Genomic DNA, 22,658 nt, shown 5'->3' on the forward strand with positions numbered 1-22,658 from the left:
AGACCATTACCACTGATGGAACACAACACACACACTACAGGGAGAAGAAGACATGTAGAGACAATATTAACACACTACAGGGAGAAGAAGAGATGCAGAGACAATATTAACACACTACAGGGAGAAGAAGACATGTAGAAACAATATTAACACACTACAGGGAGAAGAAGACATTTAGAGACAATATTAACACACTACAGGGAGAAGAAGACATGTAGAGACAATATTAACACACTACAGGGAGAAGAAGACATGTAGAGACAATATTAACACACTACAGGGAGAAGAAGACATGTAGAGACAATATTAACACACTACAGGGAGAAGACATGTAGAGACAATATTAACACACTACAGGGAGAAGAAGACATGTAGAGACAATATTAACACACTACAGGGAGAAGAAGACATGTAGAGACAATATTAACACACTACAGGGAGAAGAAGACATGTAGAGACAATATTAACACACTACAGGGAGAAGAAGACATGTAGAGACAATATTAACACAATACAGGGAGAAGAAGAAATGCAGAGGCAATATTAACACACTACAGGGAGAAGAAGACATGTAGAGACAATATTAACACAATACAGGGAGAAGAAGAAATGCAGAGGCAATATTAACACACTACAGGGAGAAGAAGACATGTAGAGACAATATTAACACAATACAGGGAGAAGAAGAAATGCAGAGGCAATATTAACACACCACAGGGAGAAGAAGACATGTAGAGACAATATTAACACACTACAGGGAGAAGAGGAGAAGAAAGACAGAAAGAAAGAGAGGGAGAAAGATATATTATGTGTGAGAGAACGAGACAGTGAGCGAAAAGAAAGAGTGAATGTGTCGCGTGGTTTGTAGAAAGAGATAAACAGGAGGAGTTGAACAGTCGGAGGGGTAATCCTGCATTAAATTTGAGACCAATTAACTGGCCTGAGTGCAGAAACCCACAGGAGAGAATCATGGGGCAGAACAAAGCTCTGATCAATAATAATCCTCCCTCTCTCTCCAGTTGGTTAGCTCTGCTCACTTCCACACCTTCCACTGACAAGACACAGGTCCAGCCCAACAGGTGCCGTGTATGTGTGTGTGTGAGAGAGAGAGTGTACTGTGCGCGGTGTGTTTGGTTACCTGGGCATCTGTACGAAGAGTGACTTGTTCGCCTGACTTGATCACTCATGAGTGTCGCACAGAGAGTATCAAATCTGTGTGTCTCACAGCATAGAACAGTGATTGTGGGGGGGGGGGGGGGGGTGTTATTCTCTGCTGTCCCTAATCCTCCATCCTCATTTGCCTAATTAAACAGAGCCTGCCGAAGTTCCCTCGCTGTTTGTTCCTCATCCCTCCTTCTCCTCTCCTCCCTCCGCTCCTCCCTTCCAATGAGCCAGCCAAAAGCCCCGGCACCATGGCAGAGAAGAAGAGAGGGATGGAACAGAGAGATAGGTGGATAGAGAGAGCGCATCCACACTCCTGTTTTGTACCAGTGGTACTGTGCATTCACCATCCGTCATTTTTCAAACGACTGATTCCTCTGCTTCATTTCATCCAGTATTCTCTGTGCACAGAGAGACTAGCCCTCCCTCCCTCCTTCCTTCCCTTACGCAGTGAAAAAAAACACACACAGCCGTACTCCTGTCATCACCAGTCTAGGGTAATCGATCTCGTCTGCTTATTATGCCTGACACCACTATCTGTACCCCACACCCACCACATATAGATGTACCTTTAAAACCCCTAGCTGTACCCCACACCCACCACATATAGATGTACCTTTAAAACCCCTAGCTGTACCCCACACCCACCACATATAGATGTACCTTTAAAACCCCTAGCTGTACCCCACACCCACCACATATAGATGTACCTTTAAAACCCCTAGCTGTACCCCACACCCACCACATATAGATGTACCTTTAAAACCCCTAGCTGTACCCCACACCCACCACATATAGATGTACCTTTAAAACCCCTAGCTGTACCCCACACCCACCACATATAGATGTACCTTTAAAACCCCTAGCTGTACCCCACACCCACCACATATAGATGTACCTTTAAAACCCCTAGCTGTACCCCACACTCACCACATATAGATGTACCTTTAAAACCCCTAGCTGTACCCCACACCCACCACATATAGATGTACCTTTAAAACCCCTAGCTGTACCCCACACCCACCACATATAGATGTACCTTTAAAACCCACAGGGGACTGTAGCTTACTCTGTATGTCCTACTGATTCACTAACTGTGCAGAACAACAACTCCCTTGATCCAAATTGCACAGAAACCAACGGTACGGAACTCTACCTTTGTTAAGGTCAATATTCTTCTCTAATATAGCTGAATTCTAATTCCATAGGGGATAAGGAATGAGGGGAAAGGTAAGCTATTGCATACCAGGGCCTTCTATAAATAGCCCGACGGGTGAGGAGACTAAGGTGAGAGGTTCAGATGGATCACTGGTTCTCTGAGGACCAGACAGCACATGCATTGCTGCACTGCACAAACAGTAAATGAACTACCCTCCCACACAGTCAATCAAGTACGAACACACACACAAACAAACACGTATGGTCACGCACGCACGCACGCACGCACGCACGCACGCACGCACGCACGCACACACACGGCAGGCAGAGCCCGCATTAATATTCTGCTGGTTGATTCACTAGCTCCAGCTGGAGATGAGGAGATGGAGACCGCCTGGGTCCTGGGGATCGATACATAGGCAGAGCAGCCAGGCATAGCAGCCAGGCATAGCAGCCAGGCAGAGCAGCCAGGCAGAGCAGCCAGGCAGAGCAGCCAGGCATAGTAGCCAGGCAGGGCAGCCAGGGATCATCTGACAGGACCAGCCAGCCATGCCTTTTAAACCCCCTATGTCCCTTAGCCTCAGCATCACAGACCCAGGACTCCACAGACCCAGCGAAACAGAGAGGCTGTGTGGCGCACCGAGGCTAACCGCCACACATGGGCCACTGCCATACGTGATAGTATGACGGGAGCTGCCTGGCCAGCACTTTAACCAAGGCTCAATACCATAACGAGATGGCCCGAGCTGGGTCTGAGTTACGTACGCAGGTTCACCAATCAGAGCTTGAAGCCCTGTGACACAGCGGTAAGAGCACTATCTGTGGACCACAGCGTAGTGTAGTGTGTAGATTGCATCCTACCTCCTGAACCTTCACTTTATTTCCCCCGTCCCCTCTACTCCCTCGTGTCCATTGACCCAGATCTTAATTCCATTTCCCACTTGCCACTATTCGCCGCTATTTTTCAGCCATTTTATCCTCTCCCTCCACAGTATGTCTTTTCTATAGTCCTTTCCTTCCACATCCATTCATGTATTTGACTTTCACCCCTCTGTCACCTCTCTTCCCTCTCTTTTAGTGCTGAAGAGTAAATGAAGAGCGTGGGGCCCCAGTAGAGAGGGCAGACAGTCCGCGCATCATCACTCATTTCTGTCAGTCTACCTGCCTTCTCCCCATGCCCCTAGAATAAATACACTTTAAATCACCCTGCACACACTGGCTTTGTCCCACACAGCACTTTATTACTGTCAAATGAGGAGTCCTGGGAATAACCCAGCCAGGGCTGACCCAGTCATTCTCCATACTGTACAGTATATCTAACCTATACCCCTAGCATCTCCCTCAGTCAGTGTAGACACAGCTCTGGCCTTTCACTCTCCTTCTCATTGGCTCAGCCTCCAGAAGGGCAGGTGTTGGGGCTTTTCCCTCAGGTCAGCCTGTTAGATGACCTTCTCGGGGAGAGTTGTCTGGTGCAAACACAGCTGCTTTTAAGCCCACAGAGCAGAGCTCCAGCACAAGGGTCAGAGGACAACCCTAAACCGCTGCATGTTGACACACCCGTTGGGTGTTGAATCCCAAATCTGGGCTTTAAATGAATCCAAGTCGTCTTTAAATAGCCTTGACCACAACCCGGAGGCTCAACATCCAAGAGAATTCTCCTTTTTTCTCCTGAAGAGTCTGAACTTCTATCTGAACTTCTATTCTTCTTCATTCCCTCCAGTCAGACATGTATTATCCTAGGCTTCCCTCTCCTCTGTCAAGGTTTGAGTGTTTCCATTGTTTCCAAACCTTGAGAGAAGTTTACCTTTAACACAAGAAATAGAGATTTTTTAATCTCACGGTTTGGCGTCTGAGAGTCCTGCAAAATTGAATAGCGGTTGGGGATTATTGAACAATAAACAAACTGTTTGAAAAGACAGAGGGCTTTCTGACTCCCTGGTTCTTTTGATTGTACTCCTTGTGGACTGATTGATCTATTCTCTTGCCCCTATAAACGGGGTCCTGTCACAGAGAGAGAGGAGTGATGGAAGAGTGTTCTTCTCAAAATGACTATTGTATTGTTGCGTTTTCCATTAGTGGATGATTCCAACAGAACAGGATGTAGCTAGACACTCAAATAGATACTCTGGTTTTTAGGCCTTGCTGTCCTATTCATTGTTGATACCCAGACACACACAGACGATGGAAAGTAAAAGACTGCAAAAAAAATAAATGGAATTACTCACTGAGAAATATGGCAAATGCTTGAATCCATTCCTCAGCTTTCTGAAAATAACATCTGTCCTCTAAGCCATTTTGCAATTTGTCTTTGAAATGGCCTCGTCACCTCCTCGAGACAGCGGGGGAGACATTAGGCCTAATTCAACTCATCTGTCCTGTCCATTCAACAGAACTATCACCCCGTGTCATGCTTTAGCTGGCCTGCTCTTCACTGGCTACCAGTCACACCTTGGACCGGACCAACATGGGCAGGTCCAAAACACTTCATTAACAAACAGTAATGCTGGTGTCTATCAGTTCAGTTCTCAGGTGTTGAACAATGACACTGAATGGGTCATGGTTTAATGTCTAGTCTGCCTTGTTCAGGCTGAATTAGGTTGGGTGTAAAGACCACTTTACAGTGCAGGTGTGTACTTACAATTTAGCCATTTTCACCAATTTTCAGGTTAAATAGCTCAGTCTGACATTGACTGCTATTCTGGCTGGCTAAGTGATTTTGCTACATGCGACAACACAAACCATCCCATTCCATAGGCCCTACGGTATATTTTTCTATTGAGGAATGCGGCTAGCTTCATTAGAGAAATGCTGTCATTGTGTTGAAGCCATTCTGATGAAGGGGACCTAACTGAGTGACCCGGAACGTGGCAATTCCACCTCTGCCCCCAAGCCACCCAGTCACACAGACGTAGACACAGAACCTTTCCTACAGATCTTTGTTACGAACTCTATTCTTTCACCCTCCTCTTCACTGAGCCCGTGAAACGTTATCTCGGACGTATAGCTCGGTTCTTTTTCATCAAATCACTTTTATTTCCCCCCAAAGGCAGGAGGCTCTTTTCCTCCTCCCTTTCAACCTCCTAACAAAGAGCACAGCAACAAAGCCCGCCGTTTCTTAGCAAGCAAACCAAGAGCCCTCTACCCATCATGCCTTTCTCTAGCAGGAAACGCGCTGTGTCAACATTATCAGGCCGGGCGGTGAGATAACCTCCGGTGAGATGGGCAACAGGGCGATTGTCTGGGAAAACACAGAAGCCAGGCTTCAATTAAACCCCTGGGGCTACAGCCCTGGAAAAGGCCTCTCACCCACACACACACACACACACACCAACACCACAGCCCCGTCACTCAGACCTGCTACCGCAGCAGATATTATGACCTCCAAGTATAGAGGGGAAGTCTGTATTCAACCCCATTCCCAATAGACAACAACTGTCATGGCTGACGGCCCACCCAATCTGCACTATTGCCAGAATGCCTGTATAAGACGGCTAGCCGACTGTCAACTGTTCACAGTATCCGTCCACGTTGGACTTACCTGAGGCGTTCTTCAGGTAGCCGTTGGAGTCCACAGTAGTGTAGCTAACGTACGGTCCAGGCTGGTTCACACCAAACGGCTGCAAGATCAAAATACACACACACACACACAGCATTAGAGATGAACACATATATTAGTGGAACCATTATCCCTGAAACGACTGATCTCCCACCATTTAATTCTCAACACAGACGCCAAAGTCTTAACACAGACATCTGTCCCCTTCCATGAGTCGCCTCAGGAGGTTTTGGCTGTGTGTACAGAGCGTGTGCGAACCCTCCTTGACCTTTCTGAAGCCAATGGGGATCTGGGTGCAAACCCCGGCAGCTCTAGGAAGCTAGAGCTGTCCTCTGGGTGAAATAAAGCACAGGTTCCAGCAGACTGAGGACAGGCTACAGTGAGCCTGACATCACAGCCAGCTCCATCACATCCTCTGCATTATGCAGTCCTCCCCACTGCTCCTGGTAATCCCTCAAAATGCCAATGAACAGCACAATGTGGCGAATCGGAGATGAATTTTTAAACGGTTCGGGGGAAAATGAAACGTAAATTAGGCCTATGCTATGTAGCTTTCTCTGTATCTTCAAGGGAGGACTGGGGAACATTTAGGCCTGAACAGAGTGATCATACATGAAGTTAGGTAGCCTTCTGATTTAGAGCCCGGTGTAATCTTCTGGATGGCTTACCATAGATACCAGTTACCGATGCAGTACCACCTCTGAGCAGATTTTTGAAAGGTCCTTCTCATTGTGGTAGCCATTTACAGATATGTACTGAATTATAATTTTTTTAAACGACAACTGATTTTATTTTCAAGTTGTTGCACTCCAAAGCCACATAAACGCTAGACCTCATGATACACAAGTTGACACTAAAACGCTACACTAACAAACTGTAGTGTAGCGCTGTACTGAGTCAAGGCTGCTTGGTAAAGGGCTTTTACAATTCTTGACCCACCCAACCGTTTCTCCGGGTTTCCTGTCTGAAAGAGGCCTGACCTCTGTGGCCTTCATCAGCTCTACAGTGTACTGTGTACGGTTGGGAATTGCCAGGGACCTCACGATATGATATTATCACGATACGTTGGTGCCGATAAGAAACACCGAGTGTACAAAACATGAGGAACACCCACTCTTTGTATGACAGACTGACCAGGTGAATCCAGGTGAAAGCTATGATCCCTTATTGATGTCATCTGTTAAATCCACTTCAATCAGTGTAGATGAAGGGAAGGAGACATGTTAAAGAAGGATTTTTAAGCCTTGAGACATAGATTGTGCATATGTGCTATTCCGAGGGTGAATGGGCAAGACAAAATATTTAAGTGCCTTTGAACAGTGTATGGTAGTAGATGCCAGATTTGAGTGCGTCAAGAATTGCAACGCTGTTGGGTTTTTTCACACTCAACAGTTCAAAGGTACTTAAATCAACGCTCAACAGTTTCCTGTGTGTATCAAGAATGTTCCATCACCCAAAGAACATCCAACCAACTTGCCACAACTGTGGGAAGCACCGGAGTCAACATGAGCCAGCTTCCCTGTGGAACGCTTTCGACACCTTGTAGAGTCCATGCCCCAACAAATTGAGGCGGTTCTGAGGGAAACAAGGGATGCAACTAAATATTAGGAAGGTGTCCCTAATGTTTTGTACACTCAGTGCATGTATTGCGAATCTCACGATTCCCACAATTCCATATGTATTGCGATTCCCACGATTCCCACAATTCCATATGTATTGCGATTCGATACTGTGATTTCTTTTGCTATTGGATGATCAAACATATTGCTCATCATATGTCTGCTGCAGGGCGACAGAAGAGAGTTTTGATCAGTCATGGAAATAAAAGTGTTGAAAACCATTTGGCTCCCTATTTAAAACGAAGTTGGAGAACAAGCTATGAAGGAAACATACTGGAGTTTTGGTTCAAGTACAGCTAACTAGTGCAAAAATAATATTGCAATATTGTCAAAACGACACATCGTCAAAAATCATATCCAGATATGTAACTATACATTTTTTCCCACCCACCACTAGTACCGTGGGGAGACGGTTCTCTCAGCATGCTGCTGAGGAGCAGGAAATGACTGAATGGTCGTATGGAGGCTGTATAATCTCTTCATTATGGGCCGATGACGCCTAATGAAGAGCACTCTGTCTGCCTCGGTTTTAACAGCCTTTTTAACAGCCTAATGAAACGCTATGGCAGGCTGCTAGAGAATGCAGCCAGGCTCCCACACCGACAGACCCTCCCACACCGACAGACCCTCCCACACCGTACAGTACTATACATTGCATGTAGGCCTATAGCTTCATCAGACTGAACAGTTGTACAGTACAGGGATTGGAAATTGAACAAAGGCTCTGTGGAAACTAAAAGGGAGGAGGTGGATAGTGATAGACAACGAGACAATAGGTGGGAAGACAGACGGACAGAAGAGGGTTAGAGTGATGGATGTGAGGGACTTAAGGAGGAGGAGAGCGGAGAAAACAGCCCAAAGCTCCAGACATGGGCTCCATCAATCACCCGGCTGAGCCAGGCAATGGTGGGGTGAGTGTGAGCGGACACACAGTGGCGAGGCAAACAACACAAACACTACGACAGGACCAGCACCAAGCCTGTCCGTCACTAGCTGTGGGGACATTTCCATGTGTAGTCATTTAGCAGAGGCTCTTACAGGACCAAGATGGCCAGACTGACTAGTTACAAGATAAGCCTTTTCACTCTCTCAAAAATGATTTGATAATTTGTATTCTCTTTTTTTCATTGCGTTACAATGCACACGCATACACAGAGACACTAGTCTTACCTTGACGTTTCCGGGGCAGTCGTTAGAACAGAGTCCACTGAGCACTGAGGTGGAGAAAAGGAAGACTGATTAGCAAGCAACAGGGACATTATTTGTCCTACACAATCTCATACAGTGTGGGACTTGTCTGTGACTAACAACACGGGTCGATGTGGTAGACACTGTACAGTTAACGTCGTCATCCCGGTAGGAAAACCCAAACTTGGTAGACTTAAGATAGACCTGCAATGCTTATTTTGTTTTTCTGACGATGCTTATTAACGGGGAAACTAAATAAATGAAGTCATTGCATTAACATCGAACAGCCCCTGGGATATGCAACTTTTCAGGGAAGTCAGGAACCAATATACACAGTCAGTTAGGAAAGCTAAGGCTAGATTTTTCAAACAGAAATTTGCATTCTGTAGCAGTAATTACAAAAAGTTTTGGGACACTGTAAAGTCCATGGAGAATAAGAGGACCTCCTCCCAGCTATCCACTGCACTGAGGCTAGGAAAAGGTGTCACCACCGATAAATCTACGATAATCGAGAATTTAAATAAGCATTTTTCTACGGCTGGCAATGCTTCACACCTGGCTACCCCTACCCCGGCCAACAGCTCTGCACTCCCCGCAGCAACTCGCCCAAGTCCACCCCGCATGTCCTTCACCCAAATCCAGATAGCTGATGTTCTGAAAGAGCTGCAAAATATGGATCCCTACAAATCAGCTGGGCTAGACAATCTGGACCCTCTCTCTCTAAAGTTATCGGCCAAAATTTTTGCAACCCCTATTGCTAGCCTGTTCAACCTCTCTTTCGTATCGTCTGAGATCCCCAAAGATTGGAAAGCTGCCCCGGTCATCCCCCTCTTCAAAGGGGGAGACAATCTAGACCAAACTGTTACAGACCTATATCCATCTGCCTTGCCTTTCTACGGTCTTCTAAAGGGGGGAGATACTCTAGAACCAAACTGTTACAGACCTATATCCATCCTGCCCTGCCTTTCTAAAATCTTCGAAAGCCAAGTTAACAAACAGATCACCGACCATTTCGAATCCCACCGTACCTTCTCCTCTATGCAATCTGGTTTCCAAGCTGGTCATGGGTGCACCTCAGCCACACTCAAGGTCCTAAACGATATCATAAACGCCATTGATAAAAGACAGTACTGTGCAGCCGATTTTATCGACCTGGCCAAGGCTTTCGACTCTGTCAATCACCACATTCTTATCGGCAGACTCAATAGCCTTGATTTCTCAAATGACTACCTCGCCTGGTTCACCAACTACTTCTCAGATCGATTTAACACACTGAAATCTGAGGGTCTGTTGTTCGGACCTCTGGCAGTCTCTATGGGGGTGCCACAGGGTTCAATTCTCGGGCCGACTCCTTTCTCTGTATATATCAATGTCGTCGCTCTTGCTGCTGGTGATTCTCTGATCCATCTCTATGCAGACAACAACATTCTGTGTACATCTGGCCCTTCTTTGGACACCGTGTTATCAAACCTCCAAATGAGCTTCAATGCCATACAACACTCCTTCCGTGGCCTCCAACTGCTCTTAAATGCTAGTAAAACTAAATGCATGCTCTTCAACCGATTGCTGCCTGCACCCTCCCGCCCGACTAGCATCACTACTCCGAATGGTTCTGATTTAGAATATGTGGACAACTACAGTGGTTCCTCCTTTAAAAGATGCAAGCTTGCATCGCGGGACTTAGAGGTACCCGGCGTCACGGCTTCATTGCTCCAGACCACCACAAGGGGGAGATAAATGCATAATGAGTGCTCTGGGACCCTCTGCACACAGACAACAGCCACCCTCGAAGCATTGTTACCCACAAAAGCAGAGCAAGGGGAACAGCTACTTCCAGGTCTCAGAGTGTGACGTCACTGACTGAAACGCTATTAGCGGGCACCCCGCTAACTAGCTAGCCATTTCACATCGGTTACACCCGACTTGAAGAAAATCAAAAAATACACATTGCGAGATATTTGGCAAAATAGACAGAGATGCCTATATTTCCCCCATAGGACACAATGGGAAGACCGCAGAGTACCAATATTATTTTTGTTGTTGACATTTTGTTGTTTACATTTTAACTATAAAGCAACATGGGCAGGTCTCATTGCAAACAATAGAAAAGCAGGCATTGTGACGTTGAACAATAAGCAGGGAATAGAACGTTCGGAAGGCAAGTGGGTGCCACGGTGCTCAATAGAACTAATAGGAGCTGTCAGGGTGAAAAATGCAAAAAAGTAAGGCCTGTTTTTTCACGATTACTTCAAAACGACGGCCTTACCAGCTCTGTTAGGGTGAGTAAAATGGTCAGAGTGGTCGCATTTGTGTCTGGAAGTAGCTAGCCAATGTTAGCTTGGGTGCTTGACTGCCGTTGTAAGGCCAGGACGCTCAAATCAACCCTACTCCTCGACCCGAATGTCCAGTGTGCGCTCCGAGAGCGAAACGGTATGAATTTACAAACTGACAATTTCTCTCTCAATGTAAACACCAAAGTATGAATCAAATTAATTAAGCCACATTTCTTAAAATCAATCCCATATACTATGTTATTACAAAAAAGTTTTAAAATTCTCTGGTAATGCCAATACGGAATACTATCAAATGCTTCTCAAAGATGCCCTCTGGTGGTCAAACTAGCAATAACTTGCAGTAACAGAAGAAATGGCTGAGAATTAAATTACGTGCCACAGAATGCTGCAGCAGCACGCAAGGTGTGTCGCAGTATGACGCAACCTTTAAAGGAGGAATCACTGTACAAATACCTAGGTGTCTGGTTAGACCGTAAACTCTCCTTCCAGACTCACATTAAGCATCTCCAATCCAAAATTAAATCTAGAATCGGCTTCCTATATCGCAACAAAGCCTCCTTCACTCATGCTGCCAAACATACCCTCGTAAAACTGACTATCCTACCGATCCTTGACTTCGGCGATGTCATTTACAAAATAGCCTCCAACACTCTACTCAGCAAATTGGATGCAGTCTATCACAGTACGTTTTGTCACCAAAGCCCCATATACTACCCAACACTGCGACCTGTATGCTCTCGTTGGCTGGCCCTCGCTACATATTCGTCGCAAAACACCACTGGCTCCAGGTCATCCATAAGTCTTTGCTCGGTAAAGCTCCGCCTTATCTCAGCTCACTGGTCACCATAGCAACACCCACCCGTAGCACGCGCTTCAGCAGGTATATTTCACTGGTCATCCCCAAAGCCAACACATTCTTTGGCCACCTTTCCTTCCAGTTATCTGCTGCCAATGACTGGAACGAATTGCAAAAATCACTGAAGCTGGAGACTTATATCTCCCTCACTAACTTTAAGCATCAGCTGTCAGAGCAGCTTACCGATCATTGCACCTGTACACAGCCCATCTGTAAATAGCACACCCAACTACCTCATACCGATATTTATTATTATTCTTTGCTCTTTTGCACCCCAGTATCTCTATTTGCACATCATCATCTGCACATCTATCACTCCAGTGTTTATGCCAAATTGTAATTATTTTGCCACTAAGGACTATTTATTGTCTGACCTCCCTACTCTTACTACATTTGCACACACTGTACATAGATTTTTCTATTGTGTTATTGACTGTACATTTGTTTTTTCCATGTGTAACTCTGTTGTTGTTTCTGTCACACTGATTTGCTTTATCTTGGCCAGGTCGCAGTTGTAAATGAGAACTTGTTCTCAACTGGCTTACCTGGTTAAATAAAAGGTGATGTATATATATATATATATATATATATATATATATATATATATATATATATATATATATATATATATATATATATATTTTATTTTTTATTTTTTTTAAATTGCACTGTAAATAAAATAGGAAAAAAGACCAAGAGAAGAAAAAAATAAATTGGTAGTAAATGATCACAGAAAATAAATGAGCTCAATAATAAGCTGCAGGGGAAGTGTATGAGTATTTGTGTGCATATGGAGCAGAAGGAAAAAATCCTGAATTCTTAATCAGCAATAAGAGGAATTCATATATTAGCATACTAATTGGCTGGCGCTGGTAATTTGCACATTGAAGTTGAGCTGCTGAATACTTCTTTAATTAGGATCTACCATCATGCATCCTGTACTGCTGCTGCACACTGACTGGACTCCTTAATGCAGATAAACAAACAACCCCATTCAATAGTAAACACATGAAAGTCATTCCTCTTTAGAGCTACTAGGCCTAGTCCCAGAGAGACCGACCGTCACTGTTGGACCGTGTAGCCTACTGTATGGAACTGAAGGACGTGTTTCGTGTTATCCAATTGGTAGTTACATTCTTGTCACATCGCTGCAACTCCAGTACGGACTCGAGACAGGCGAAGGTAGAGAGCCATGCATCTTCCAAAATGCGATCCTGCCAAGCCACACTGCTTCTTGACACACTGCTCGCTTAACCCAGAAGTCAACCGCACCATTGTGTCGGAGGAAACACCGTACAGGCAACAGTGTTAGCGTGCATGCGCCCGGCCCGCCACAGGAGTCGCAAGAGCACGATGGGACAAGGACATCCCTGCCGGCCAAACCCTCCCTTAACCCGGACGACGCTGGGCCAACTCTGCGTCGCCTCGTGGGTCTCCCAGTCGCAGCCGGTTGCGACACAACCCGGGATCGAACCCGGATCTGTAGTGACGCCAAGCACTGCAATGCCTTAAACCGCTGCGCCACTCGGGAGGCCCTGAGGCCCTTTGACCTAATTCGTTGGGTTCGGGGGTTATACCTCTGTGGTCGATGGGATCGATACTGCCCATGTTGAAAGGTATATGTTCTGCTGCTGATGATTTCATCGGTTACAGCCCAAATCAGGACATAAGAATGCAGATATCTATCTGATCAAACACTGACCTGGGCCCGGTTTCCCAAAAGGACCTTAAGGCTACGTTCATTGTTGAAACCATTGAGCTCAATTGTTCTAACGATGAACTTAGCCTTAACATGCTTTTGGGAAACCGGGGCCTGGGATCAGGTCTAACACCTGTCAGCCGTGTGCAGAGGACAGAGCAGATCAATAGATCATAAAACGTTGGGCCTCTAAACCCAGAAGGGTGTTTCTGTTTGCTCATTGAAAACCATGCGCGACACTGACCCAGTCTCTGCTTGGGTTGAACCGATCTCATATAGCTAAGGCTACCCTCTCCAAATTCATTTTGATTTTTGGAACTTGTATTACTATTCTTACCATGCCAAGTTCCAATCCATACTGACCCATGGTGTAGAGGTTGGATTACAAACCCTTCTCTTTCTAAGTGTTCATAACAAAGATGTGATCCCGAGTCACTAGTGGCCACTATAAAGAGGAGCTAGTGCAACATCTTCTCTGGCTTGTTTAAAGGACTATGGGGACTGTGAGCGTGTCATGCCGTAAATTGGTTAGTAGAATGGGTAAATCCAATCAATGGCGCTGACATAGAGACTCCATAAAGAGCCTGACGCAGGCAGTGATGCGTGGCTCAGGGAGAGAGACCGAGACGGGGAGCGTGCCTCGCCGCTGTCCTTCACGAATCACTGGCCATGCTACTACTGCTCCAGGATGTGGATGCTTCTCTGTGTGCTTGGATAGACAACTCTCCCTCTCTGACTCTCACAGAGCAACCCCCCTGCCTTCTAAGAACCCAGTCTCGCTTTTTCTCTTCTGTTGTCATTCATTAAACTCGTACGCAACAGGTAGCAAGTAAGGGTCACAAACAGACCTGGGACCGCTAACACAGTAAGTATTAAGGGTTTATCCAGAAATCCACAACAGTGCACACAGACACTGGTCTACTGCCTCTACTCTGTTGGATAGAGCTATTTGTCAGAGGGAGCTGCGACAAGGGCGATGTCAATGCTGTCGGCAGCTCCCCAGCAGGACTTGCCCACTGACGTGGAGGATGAAATGGTCTGTCAGTGTATTCTGCCTGTGTACGTCTGGGCCTGTCTACTAGTGTGTGTGTGTGTTCTTTGTGTGTACAGATGTAGAATCTTAAATTTGATCTAGTTTGCTACAGCAGGAAAATAATCCTGCAGCAACAGGAAATGTGAATTATTATGTGGATTATATTTAATGGACATTGTTGTAGGGTTTGCTACATTTTCCATTAGGGCAAATCAAGTAGGACATATCTAAGTGGAAATGACTAACTTTAGAAGCCTTTTTAAAACTCAAATACACTACACGTTTGCATTCTCAGCAACAAAATAGTGATCAAATTAAGATCCTCCATCTGTAAAGTGACTGTAGAGAGTGAGTATACAGAACATATAGAACTCACAGGGTCGGGCTAAGAGAGCAGCTTTAGAGGAGAATAAATAAACATTAAAAGACCTGTTAACATTTTTTTATTTGCTTTTTGTGGATTCATCTGATGGATAATGTGCTTCTTTATTGCCAGGGCTTAGTCCAAGAGTTTCATATAGCCTATAGTAGAGATAAGGGATTCTATGCACTGAAAACTATGACATCTTCACGAGGGCTTCACATGATAGTCAACAGACAATCACTGAGGCATTTGGCGGGAAGCCTTTTGGGTTTATTGAATGTCTATGCCTGCGAGAGACCATGCAGCAGAAGGAGAACTTAGCTATCTCAGTTGCTGGCTGTCGCCATGAGTTAGGTGGGATTTCTTGTGGTGTTAGGATTTATGTCACACTGCTATCATGCTGTAATGTTTTAAGAGGTGGCATGTAGCTACTTTGCCGTCAGGCCGGTGCATGGGCTGTAGACTTATCAGACAGATGGGTTGATAAGGGACTGAGGGTCCGGTTCATCGTTCCGCCTCATTGAGCAGGACACCAGCATGGCTATGAGGAAATAACATCATGCACACAAACGCGCACACACAATCACGCACGAATACACACAGGTGAGGCCAGCTGTCTGAGCTATCTCTGACATCCTAATGAGAGCAGTAGGAGATGGCCTCCCTCTGTTCTTGGCTGCTCAGTTTAACCTGAAATCAGACGGCACCATAATTCAGAGCTGCATGGTGCTGTTGATGTGCTCTGAATGAGACTCTGTTCCAGGACTGTAGAGTGGAGCTAACAGAACAGCAGGGTACATGCATCAGAGCTTGACAACTGCCTTCCCAGGTCCAACGGTCCAAATCCTCCACCAGTCCAGTCCAGTCCCTCCAGATCCTACCCTGGAGGTGCTGTCTGACGGCTCCCACATATAAATCGCCTCCGTATCATCATCATAAAAAATAAATCCATAGGGAACCTTGGAAACCAAGCCAACGTCACAAGAAAAGAAGAGCCGCTCCAAGCTGTCAGATGACGTCAAACACGGAGCTGGGCTGGCTGCCTCTTGACAGGGGGAAGACACACGTCATGTCACCACGCCACGCCAGTGGCTACACATTTCAATCAATGCGCAATCTTACACTGACAGCTGAGCAGGCCGAGGTGCTGCTTTCTTTTTCCTCAGGCCTAATCTGGGCTGGTGCTGACCCGAGGCTTCATGTCTGCCAGACAGACAGTTACACACATTTACATTGACATTATAGTCATTTAGCAGACTCTCTTATTGCTCCTGTAAATCGCTCAGGATTAGGGTGAAGTGCCTTGCTCAAGGGCACAGACAGATTCTTCACCTAGTCGGGTCGGGGATTTGAACCAGCAACCTTTTCTTTTACTGGCCCAACGCTCTTAACTGGTAGGCTACCTGCCGACACACACACACACACACACACACACACACACACACACACACACACACACACACACACACACACACACACACACACACATTCTACCGACTGCCGGGTAGAAAGACTTGTCTTCCGGATAACCACCTGCTCATTCATAGTTGAGTAATCCACGGAAGTGTGTGTGTGTGTGTGTGTGTGTGTGTGTGCATAATGTCAATCTCCTCCAAGACGGTTTTGAAGTCTAGTTATCTGTCATGTCGGACAGATCTAATGGTAAGTCATGGTCATACCTCGCCTGCTGCTCTGACATCATTCAACTACCTTTGTTTGAGGCTTATTTGAAGTACACGCTTTAGCTGTCAATCATCTGCAGGCTGCAGACGTGAAATGAAATATTCCATCTGTACTCCTAGAGATGTATTATATATGGAGGGTGGTGGAGTAGACAGAAGACCTTTAAGACCAAAGTGAACGGATGACTATGGACATGGGAGAATACTTCTGCAAAATGGTAACACTGGAAGTACTTTCAAAGTTGTGTCAGATTGACAGCTATTGGAGAGGGGAAATACAGCAATCAATATATTTTTACACTATATCCTTGTTTTCCAAATATTCTTCTCACATTTGATATTTGCCTGTTTCAGCCCTTTACACATGTGCCTCCTATCCCAGTTTAATTCTGTAGTTTAATTCACCACTCAACATTACACACCAAATGCAGAAACAACCAATAAACCAGCAGAAAAACCTCCAGAAATATGGACTCGTGTCTTCAAATTCCAAAAGAGAGCGAAGAGCAATGTCTCTATGAAAGCTCCCTCATCTGTTGAGCTGAATTAAAATGTGAGTGAGGGCGGTTACTTCCTGACTGACAGCTTGGCAGAGGCGGAGAGAGAAAGGGAAAAGGAGGATGCGTACTGGACTAAACAAAGCCTGCAGATGTTCCTCAACGCAGCGAATCTGCATCCCAACAAAGGAGGAGGAGCACGTAATCAGCTCACATTGTTCTGTCGGTCTGTCACTCACACGCACGCACCCACAAAATCTCTGCAACCCTTTTCTAACGTTTCTACTTTGACTCTCAATCTCTCTTTCTTTTTATGAATCACCTGGTAGAACATGAGGATTTGACTGCTGAACTTGGCTAGTTCACTGTAGTAAATACTTGTAACATTGCAACATTCTCCATTAAAAACAGATTTCGGACTATCTGAGATAGATGGTTCCTGGTCTCCCCTAACGGCTGGGTATCATCTTCCCTGGGTCCCGGTGTGACGCTTAGCGACCTGATCAATCTCAGCTACCTGATTAACTCTCCTAATTGAAGGGCCAGTTTGAGTTAACACTGGTCTAAATGAGGAAGTAATTAGAGCCAGTTTTATAGGCCAGGGGTCAAACTTTTCTTGCCCATGGACCCCCATCGTGCGTTTGCCCAAAATCCTCAGGTTTAATTGCAAAGGAGAAGTAATCAACAGAATAGATTTGGAATATCGTTTTTCATTAGTATAATTGGGAAGCTTAGCCTATTAGCTAGAAAGGTACAGTAACTCCAAACACATTTTCACTAAGAGCAGCTGTTTAGCTGGTTACACAAATTGGTGCACAAATTGGCCCAGCGCCGTCCGAGTTAGGGGAGGTTTAGGCTGGGGGGGGCTTTACTTGGCTCATCGTGCACTAGCGACTCCTTGTGTCAACTGTGTTGATTTTCAGCAAACTTAACAGGTGTAAATATTTGTAAGAACATAACAAGATTTAACAACTGAGACATAAACTGAACAAGTTCCACAGACATGTGACTAACAGAAATGGAATAACGTGTCCCTGAACAAAGGAGGGTGGTCAAAATCAAAAGTAACATTCAGTATTTGGTGTGGCCACCAGCTGCATTAAGTACTGCAGTGCATCTCCTCCTCATGGACTGCACCAGATTTGACAGTTCTTGCTGTGAGATGTTTCCCCACTCTTCCACCAGGGCACCTGCAAGTTCCCGGACATTTCTGGGGGGACTGGCCCTAACCCTCACCCTCCGATCCAACAGGTCCCAGATGTGCTCAATGTGATTGAGATCCGGGCTCTTCGCTGGCCATGGCAGAATACTGACATTCCTGTCTTGCAGGAAATCACGCACATAACGAGCAGTATGGCTGGTGGCATTGCCATGCTGGAGGGTCATGTCAGAATGAGCCTGCAGGAAGGGTACCACATGAGGGAGGAGGATGTCTTTCCTCTAACGCACAGCGTTGAGATTGCCTGCAATGACAACAAGCTCTGTCCGATGATGCTGTGACACACCGCCCCAGACCATGACGAACCCTCCACCTCGATCCCGCTCCAGAGTACAGGCCTCGGTGTAACGCTCATTCCTTCGACGATAAATGCGGATCCGACCATCACCCCTGGTGAGACAAAACCACGACTGGTCAGTGAAGAGCACTTTTTGCCAGTCCTGTCTGGTCAAGCAACGGTGGGTTTATACCCATAGGCAACATTGTTGCCAGTGATGTCTGGTGAGGACCTGCTTTACAACAGGCCTACAAGCCCACAGTCCAGCCTCTCTCAGCCTATTGCAGACAGTCCGAGCACTGATGGAGGGATTGTGCGTTCCTGGTGCAACTCGGGCAGTTGTTGCCATCCTGTACCTGTCCCGCAGGTGTGATGTTCGGATGTACCGATCCTGTGCAGGTGTTGTTACACGTGGTGCCACTGTGAGGACGATCAGCTGTCCATCCCGTAGCGCTGTCTTAGTACGGACATTGCAATTTATTGCCCTGGAGTCCTCATGCCTCCTTACAGCATGCCTAAGGCACGTTCACGCAGATGAGCAGGGACCCTGGGCATCTTTCTTTTGGTGTTTTTCAGAGTCAGTATAAAGGCCTCTTTAGTGTCCTAAGTTTTCATAACTGTGACCTTAATTGCCTACCTATAAGCTGTTAGTGTCTTAACGAACGGTCCACAGGTGCATGCTCATTAATTGTTTATTGAACAAGCATGGGAAACAGTGTTAAAACCCTTTACAATGCCGATCTGTGAAGTTATTCGGATTTTTACAAATTATCTTTGAAAAACAGGGTCCTGAAAAAGGGATGTTCACACACACACGTTTGGGGTCACTTAGAAATGTCCTTCTTTTTGAAAGAAAGGTCCATTTAAGTAACATCAAATTGATCGGAAATACAGTTTAGACATTGTTAATGTTGTAAATGACTATTGTAGCTGGAAACGGCAGATTTTTTATGGAAAATCTACATAGGCGTACAGTGGCCCATTATCAGCAACCATTACTCCTGTGTTCCAATGGCACGTTGTGTTAGCTAATCCAAGTTTATCATTTTTAAAAAGCTAATTGATCATTAGAAAAACCTTTTGCAATTATGTTAACACATCTGAAAACTGTTGTTCTGATTAAAGAAGCAATAAAACTGGCCTTCTTTAGACTAGATGAGTATCTGGAGCATTTGGCTACCTGCCGGGGAGGCAGTAGTTAGAGCGTTGGGCCAGTAACCGAAAGGTTTTTAGATCGAATTCCCGTGCTGACAAGGTAAAAATCTGTCGTTCTGCCCCTGAACAAGGCAGTTAACCCACTGTTCTGAGGCCGTCATTGTAAATAGGAATTTGTTCTTAAACTGACTTGCCTAGTTAAATAAAGGTGAAATAAAATATCTGCATTTGTGGGTTCAATTACAGGCTCAAAATGGCCAGAAACAAAGTACTTTCTTCTGAAACTCGTCAGTCTATTCTTGTTTTGAGAAATGAAGGCTATTCCATGCGAGAAATTGCCAAGAAACAGAAGATCTGGTACAACGCTGTGTACTACTCCCTCCACAGAACAGCACAAACTGTCTCTAACCAGACTAGAAAGAGGAGTGGGAGGCCCCGTGCACAACTGAGCAAGAGAACAAGCACATTAGAGTGTCTAGTTTGAGAAACAGATGCCTCACAAGTCCTCAACTGGCAGCTTCATTAAATAGTACCACAAAACACCAGTCTCAACAGCAATAATGAAGAGGCGACTCCGGGATGCTGGCCTTCTAGGCAGAGTTGCAAATAAAAAGCCATATCTCAGACTGGCCAATAAAAATAAAAGCTTAAGATGGGAAAACCAGTAGACCAGCCGACCAGTACGCTGCAGAGCACCGGGCGCTGGCACGTTAACCATAATAGCACCGGAGCCTCAGGAACCAGAGGCGGGCGCCGTTGAAGATGAGTTTAAATAGATCAATCCTGAGCCTAGGCTGGGAACTGAATACAGAAATTAGCTGCGTCTCTGGGTCCCACCGTGGGCCATTTCTTATAATTTCATCCCGCGAGTGACCCAGACATAAAGTCAATACCACAGCGAGGCCGCTCGATAAGAGCTCAGGGGATCTGAAGCCGGCAGAAAACAGCCCCCATCACCAGGGGTGCTGCCACCTCCTGACGTACAACACACCAACAAGGTGAGGTGGGTGGGGTTGCTAGGGTCAAAGCCTTATCAAAAGACACCCTATGGACTTGGCAGCAACACCCCATCCATTATTGATTGCATGTTGGTAGAACCCCAGAAACTGTCGTCCTGAATGTACTTCCATTTGGCCAGATCACCTGCTCCTCTTCCATCAATGTCCACCTTCTTCAATGTTCAACACTGACAAGTCTGTCAATCAATCCCAACCTTAAATTCCTCACATGTTCCCGTTCCCTCCCTCTCTGACCCCGACACCGTCCCTCTGTTCACCACAACAACACAGTCAGACTGTGAGTGAACCCCGGCAACATCTTCCCTCGGCACACAAACACCGTTTACCTACCCATAATCCTTCTAAACACCTCCGCCATTACTACGTTCACAGGATTTCTTCCTGCTGAGGGCTGGGCGGGAAGGAAGACGCGGCTCGCGTTTCAAACAGCCACAGCAGAGTTTGCTCTGCATGCCCACCGGTGTGTTAGCACACTCTTCAGCACACTCCTTATCTATCAGTGCTTTACTGAAGAGAAACAACCAACAGCTCAGAAAAGAGAAGTGGAAAAATCCTTCTGGGGTCAGTCGTGTTAGTTGAGGGAGTGTATGTGTGCAAGTCAGTCTCCGTATCTGGGCCTGATGTTATAGGCAGAGGAGCAGTCATAGCTCAAAAAACCCCTGAAGGAGCCCACCAGTGGGGCTGTGAGGGAGAGAAGGGACGAGAGAATGAAGGAGTAGAAAATAACTGCTTCTCCTTTAATTAAAACCCAGCAGGCAGGATTAAAATGGCATGAAAGTAGCTTGTTAGTGGACACTTTCCGTTTTCCAAAATGTCAGCTTCCCAAATGTCCGCCATCACTACAGCCACACTACTACTTTTTCTTATAGGCTGGGGAGGGGAGCCACACAGAGGAATGGAGGTGAGGAGTTCAGTTAAAACACCCAAAGGATGCTGGGAGATGCATGCCCTGACGCACATGTCATTCGTGTTTGTATCGATGCGTGTGCTGTTGTCTAATGTAAACTAATAGGGATGTAGCCTGCAGTCAACGGAGCGTATACACTACTGCCGACTCTTGTCTCAGGGAATGAGGATGTTCTTGTGATATCCTGAAAACAGTCCGATATAAAAAAAACTCCTGAGCGCTTCTTCGGCCTAATGTTGAGAGGAGTGCATAATTTTTTTATTTTTATGCAGTGGCAAAAAGGGGAGATTCACAAAAAAAATTTCAAACAGTTCTCAAACAGAACTGTCGAGTATAAACAAAACTGGAGAGAAACAAAGGCATGCACACAGAAAAGGAATACAATGCATGCATACAAATGTGGATGTTCAAAAACATGAACACACACACACACACACACACACGCGCTAACTGCAGAAGGTGAAAAGTTCCGACTCACCAATCACTTTGACGAAGTACGCGTCGGCTTCAAAGTTGTTCTTCAAAGCGTGGATGGCGAAGCCCTCTTTCCCCTCCTCTTTGCTGAGCACGATCATATCCAATATTCCCTGCAAATGAGAAATGGTAATACATGACGGACAAAAGGAAACGGGGGCAAAGTTCCTTTGACGGTCTCTTCTGATGTACCACTTCATCCCCGTTATGGACAGAGGACAGATCCTCCATTACAGCGGTTATCTGCACTTCTCTCACACTCTCTCTGTCAGGGAATTAAAAAGAAAATGAGCCAACTCCCAGAGACAGGAGATGGATAACTACTCCCTCCACTGAAACGAGGAGACAGGGTATACCGCACTAAAATACACATCATAAATGAATCCCACAGCCAAAACAAACACATTGATTATGTCAACTCTAAGAAATCAAGGCCGTCTTGGACGCGGTAATGAAATAGAGGGATGCCGGGAGGCAGGCAGTGACGGAGTGAAGTCAGA

At 45.8% G+C, this 22,658-nt stretch overlaps 1 protein-coding gene across 1 annotated transcript in view; it reads right to left on the minus strand.

Moving 5' to 3' along the window:
* Positions 1 to 22,658, minus strand: part of LOC129834339 (T-cell immunomodulatory protein-like) — a 118,831-nt gene that overhangs the window by 19,599 nt on the left and 76,574 nt on the right. Inside the window, exons 12-14 of the mRNA XM_055899239.1 lie at positions 22,163 to 22,271; positions 8,665 to 8,708; positions 5,858 to 5,936 (exon numbers count right to left, since the gene is read on the minus strand). Coding sequence (XP_055755214.1) covers positions 5,858 to 5,936; positions 8,665 to 8,708; positions 22,163 to 22,271 — 232 coding nt within the window. The remainder of the gene's footprint in view (positions 1 to 5,857; positions 5,937 to 8,664; positions 8,709 to 22,162; positions 22,272 to 22,658) is intronic.

This window comes from Salvelinus fontinalis, chromosome 35 (assembly GCF_029448725.1).
Source record: "Salvelinus fontinalis isolate EN_2023a chromosome 35, ASM2944872v1, whole genome shotgun sequence".
NCBI classification, from domain to species: Eukaryota; Metazoa; Chordata; class Actinopteri; order Salmoniformes; family Salmonidae; genus Salvelinus; species Salvelinus fontinalis.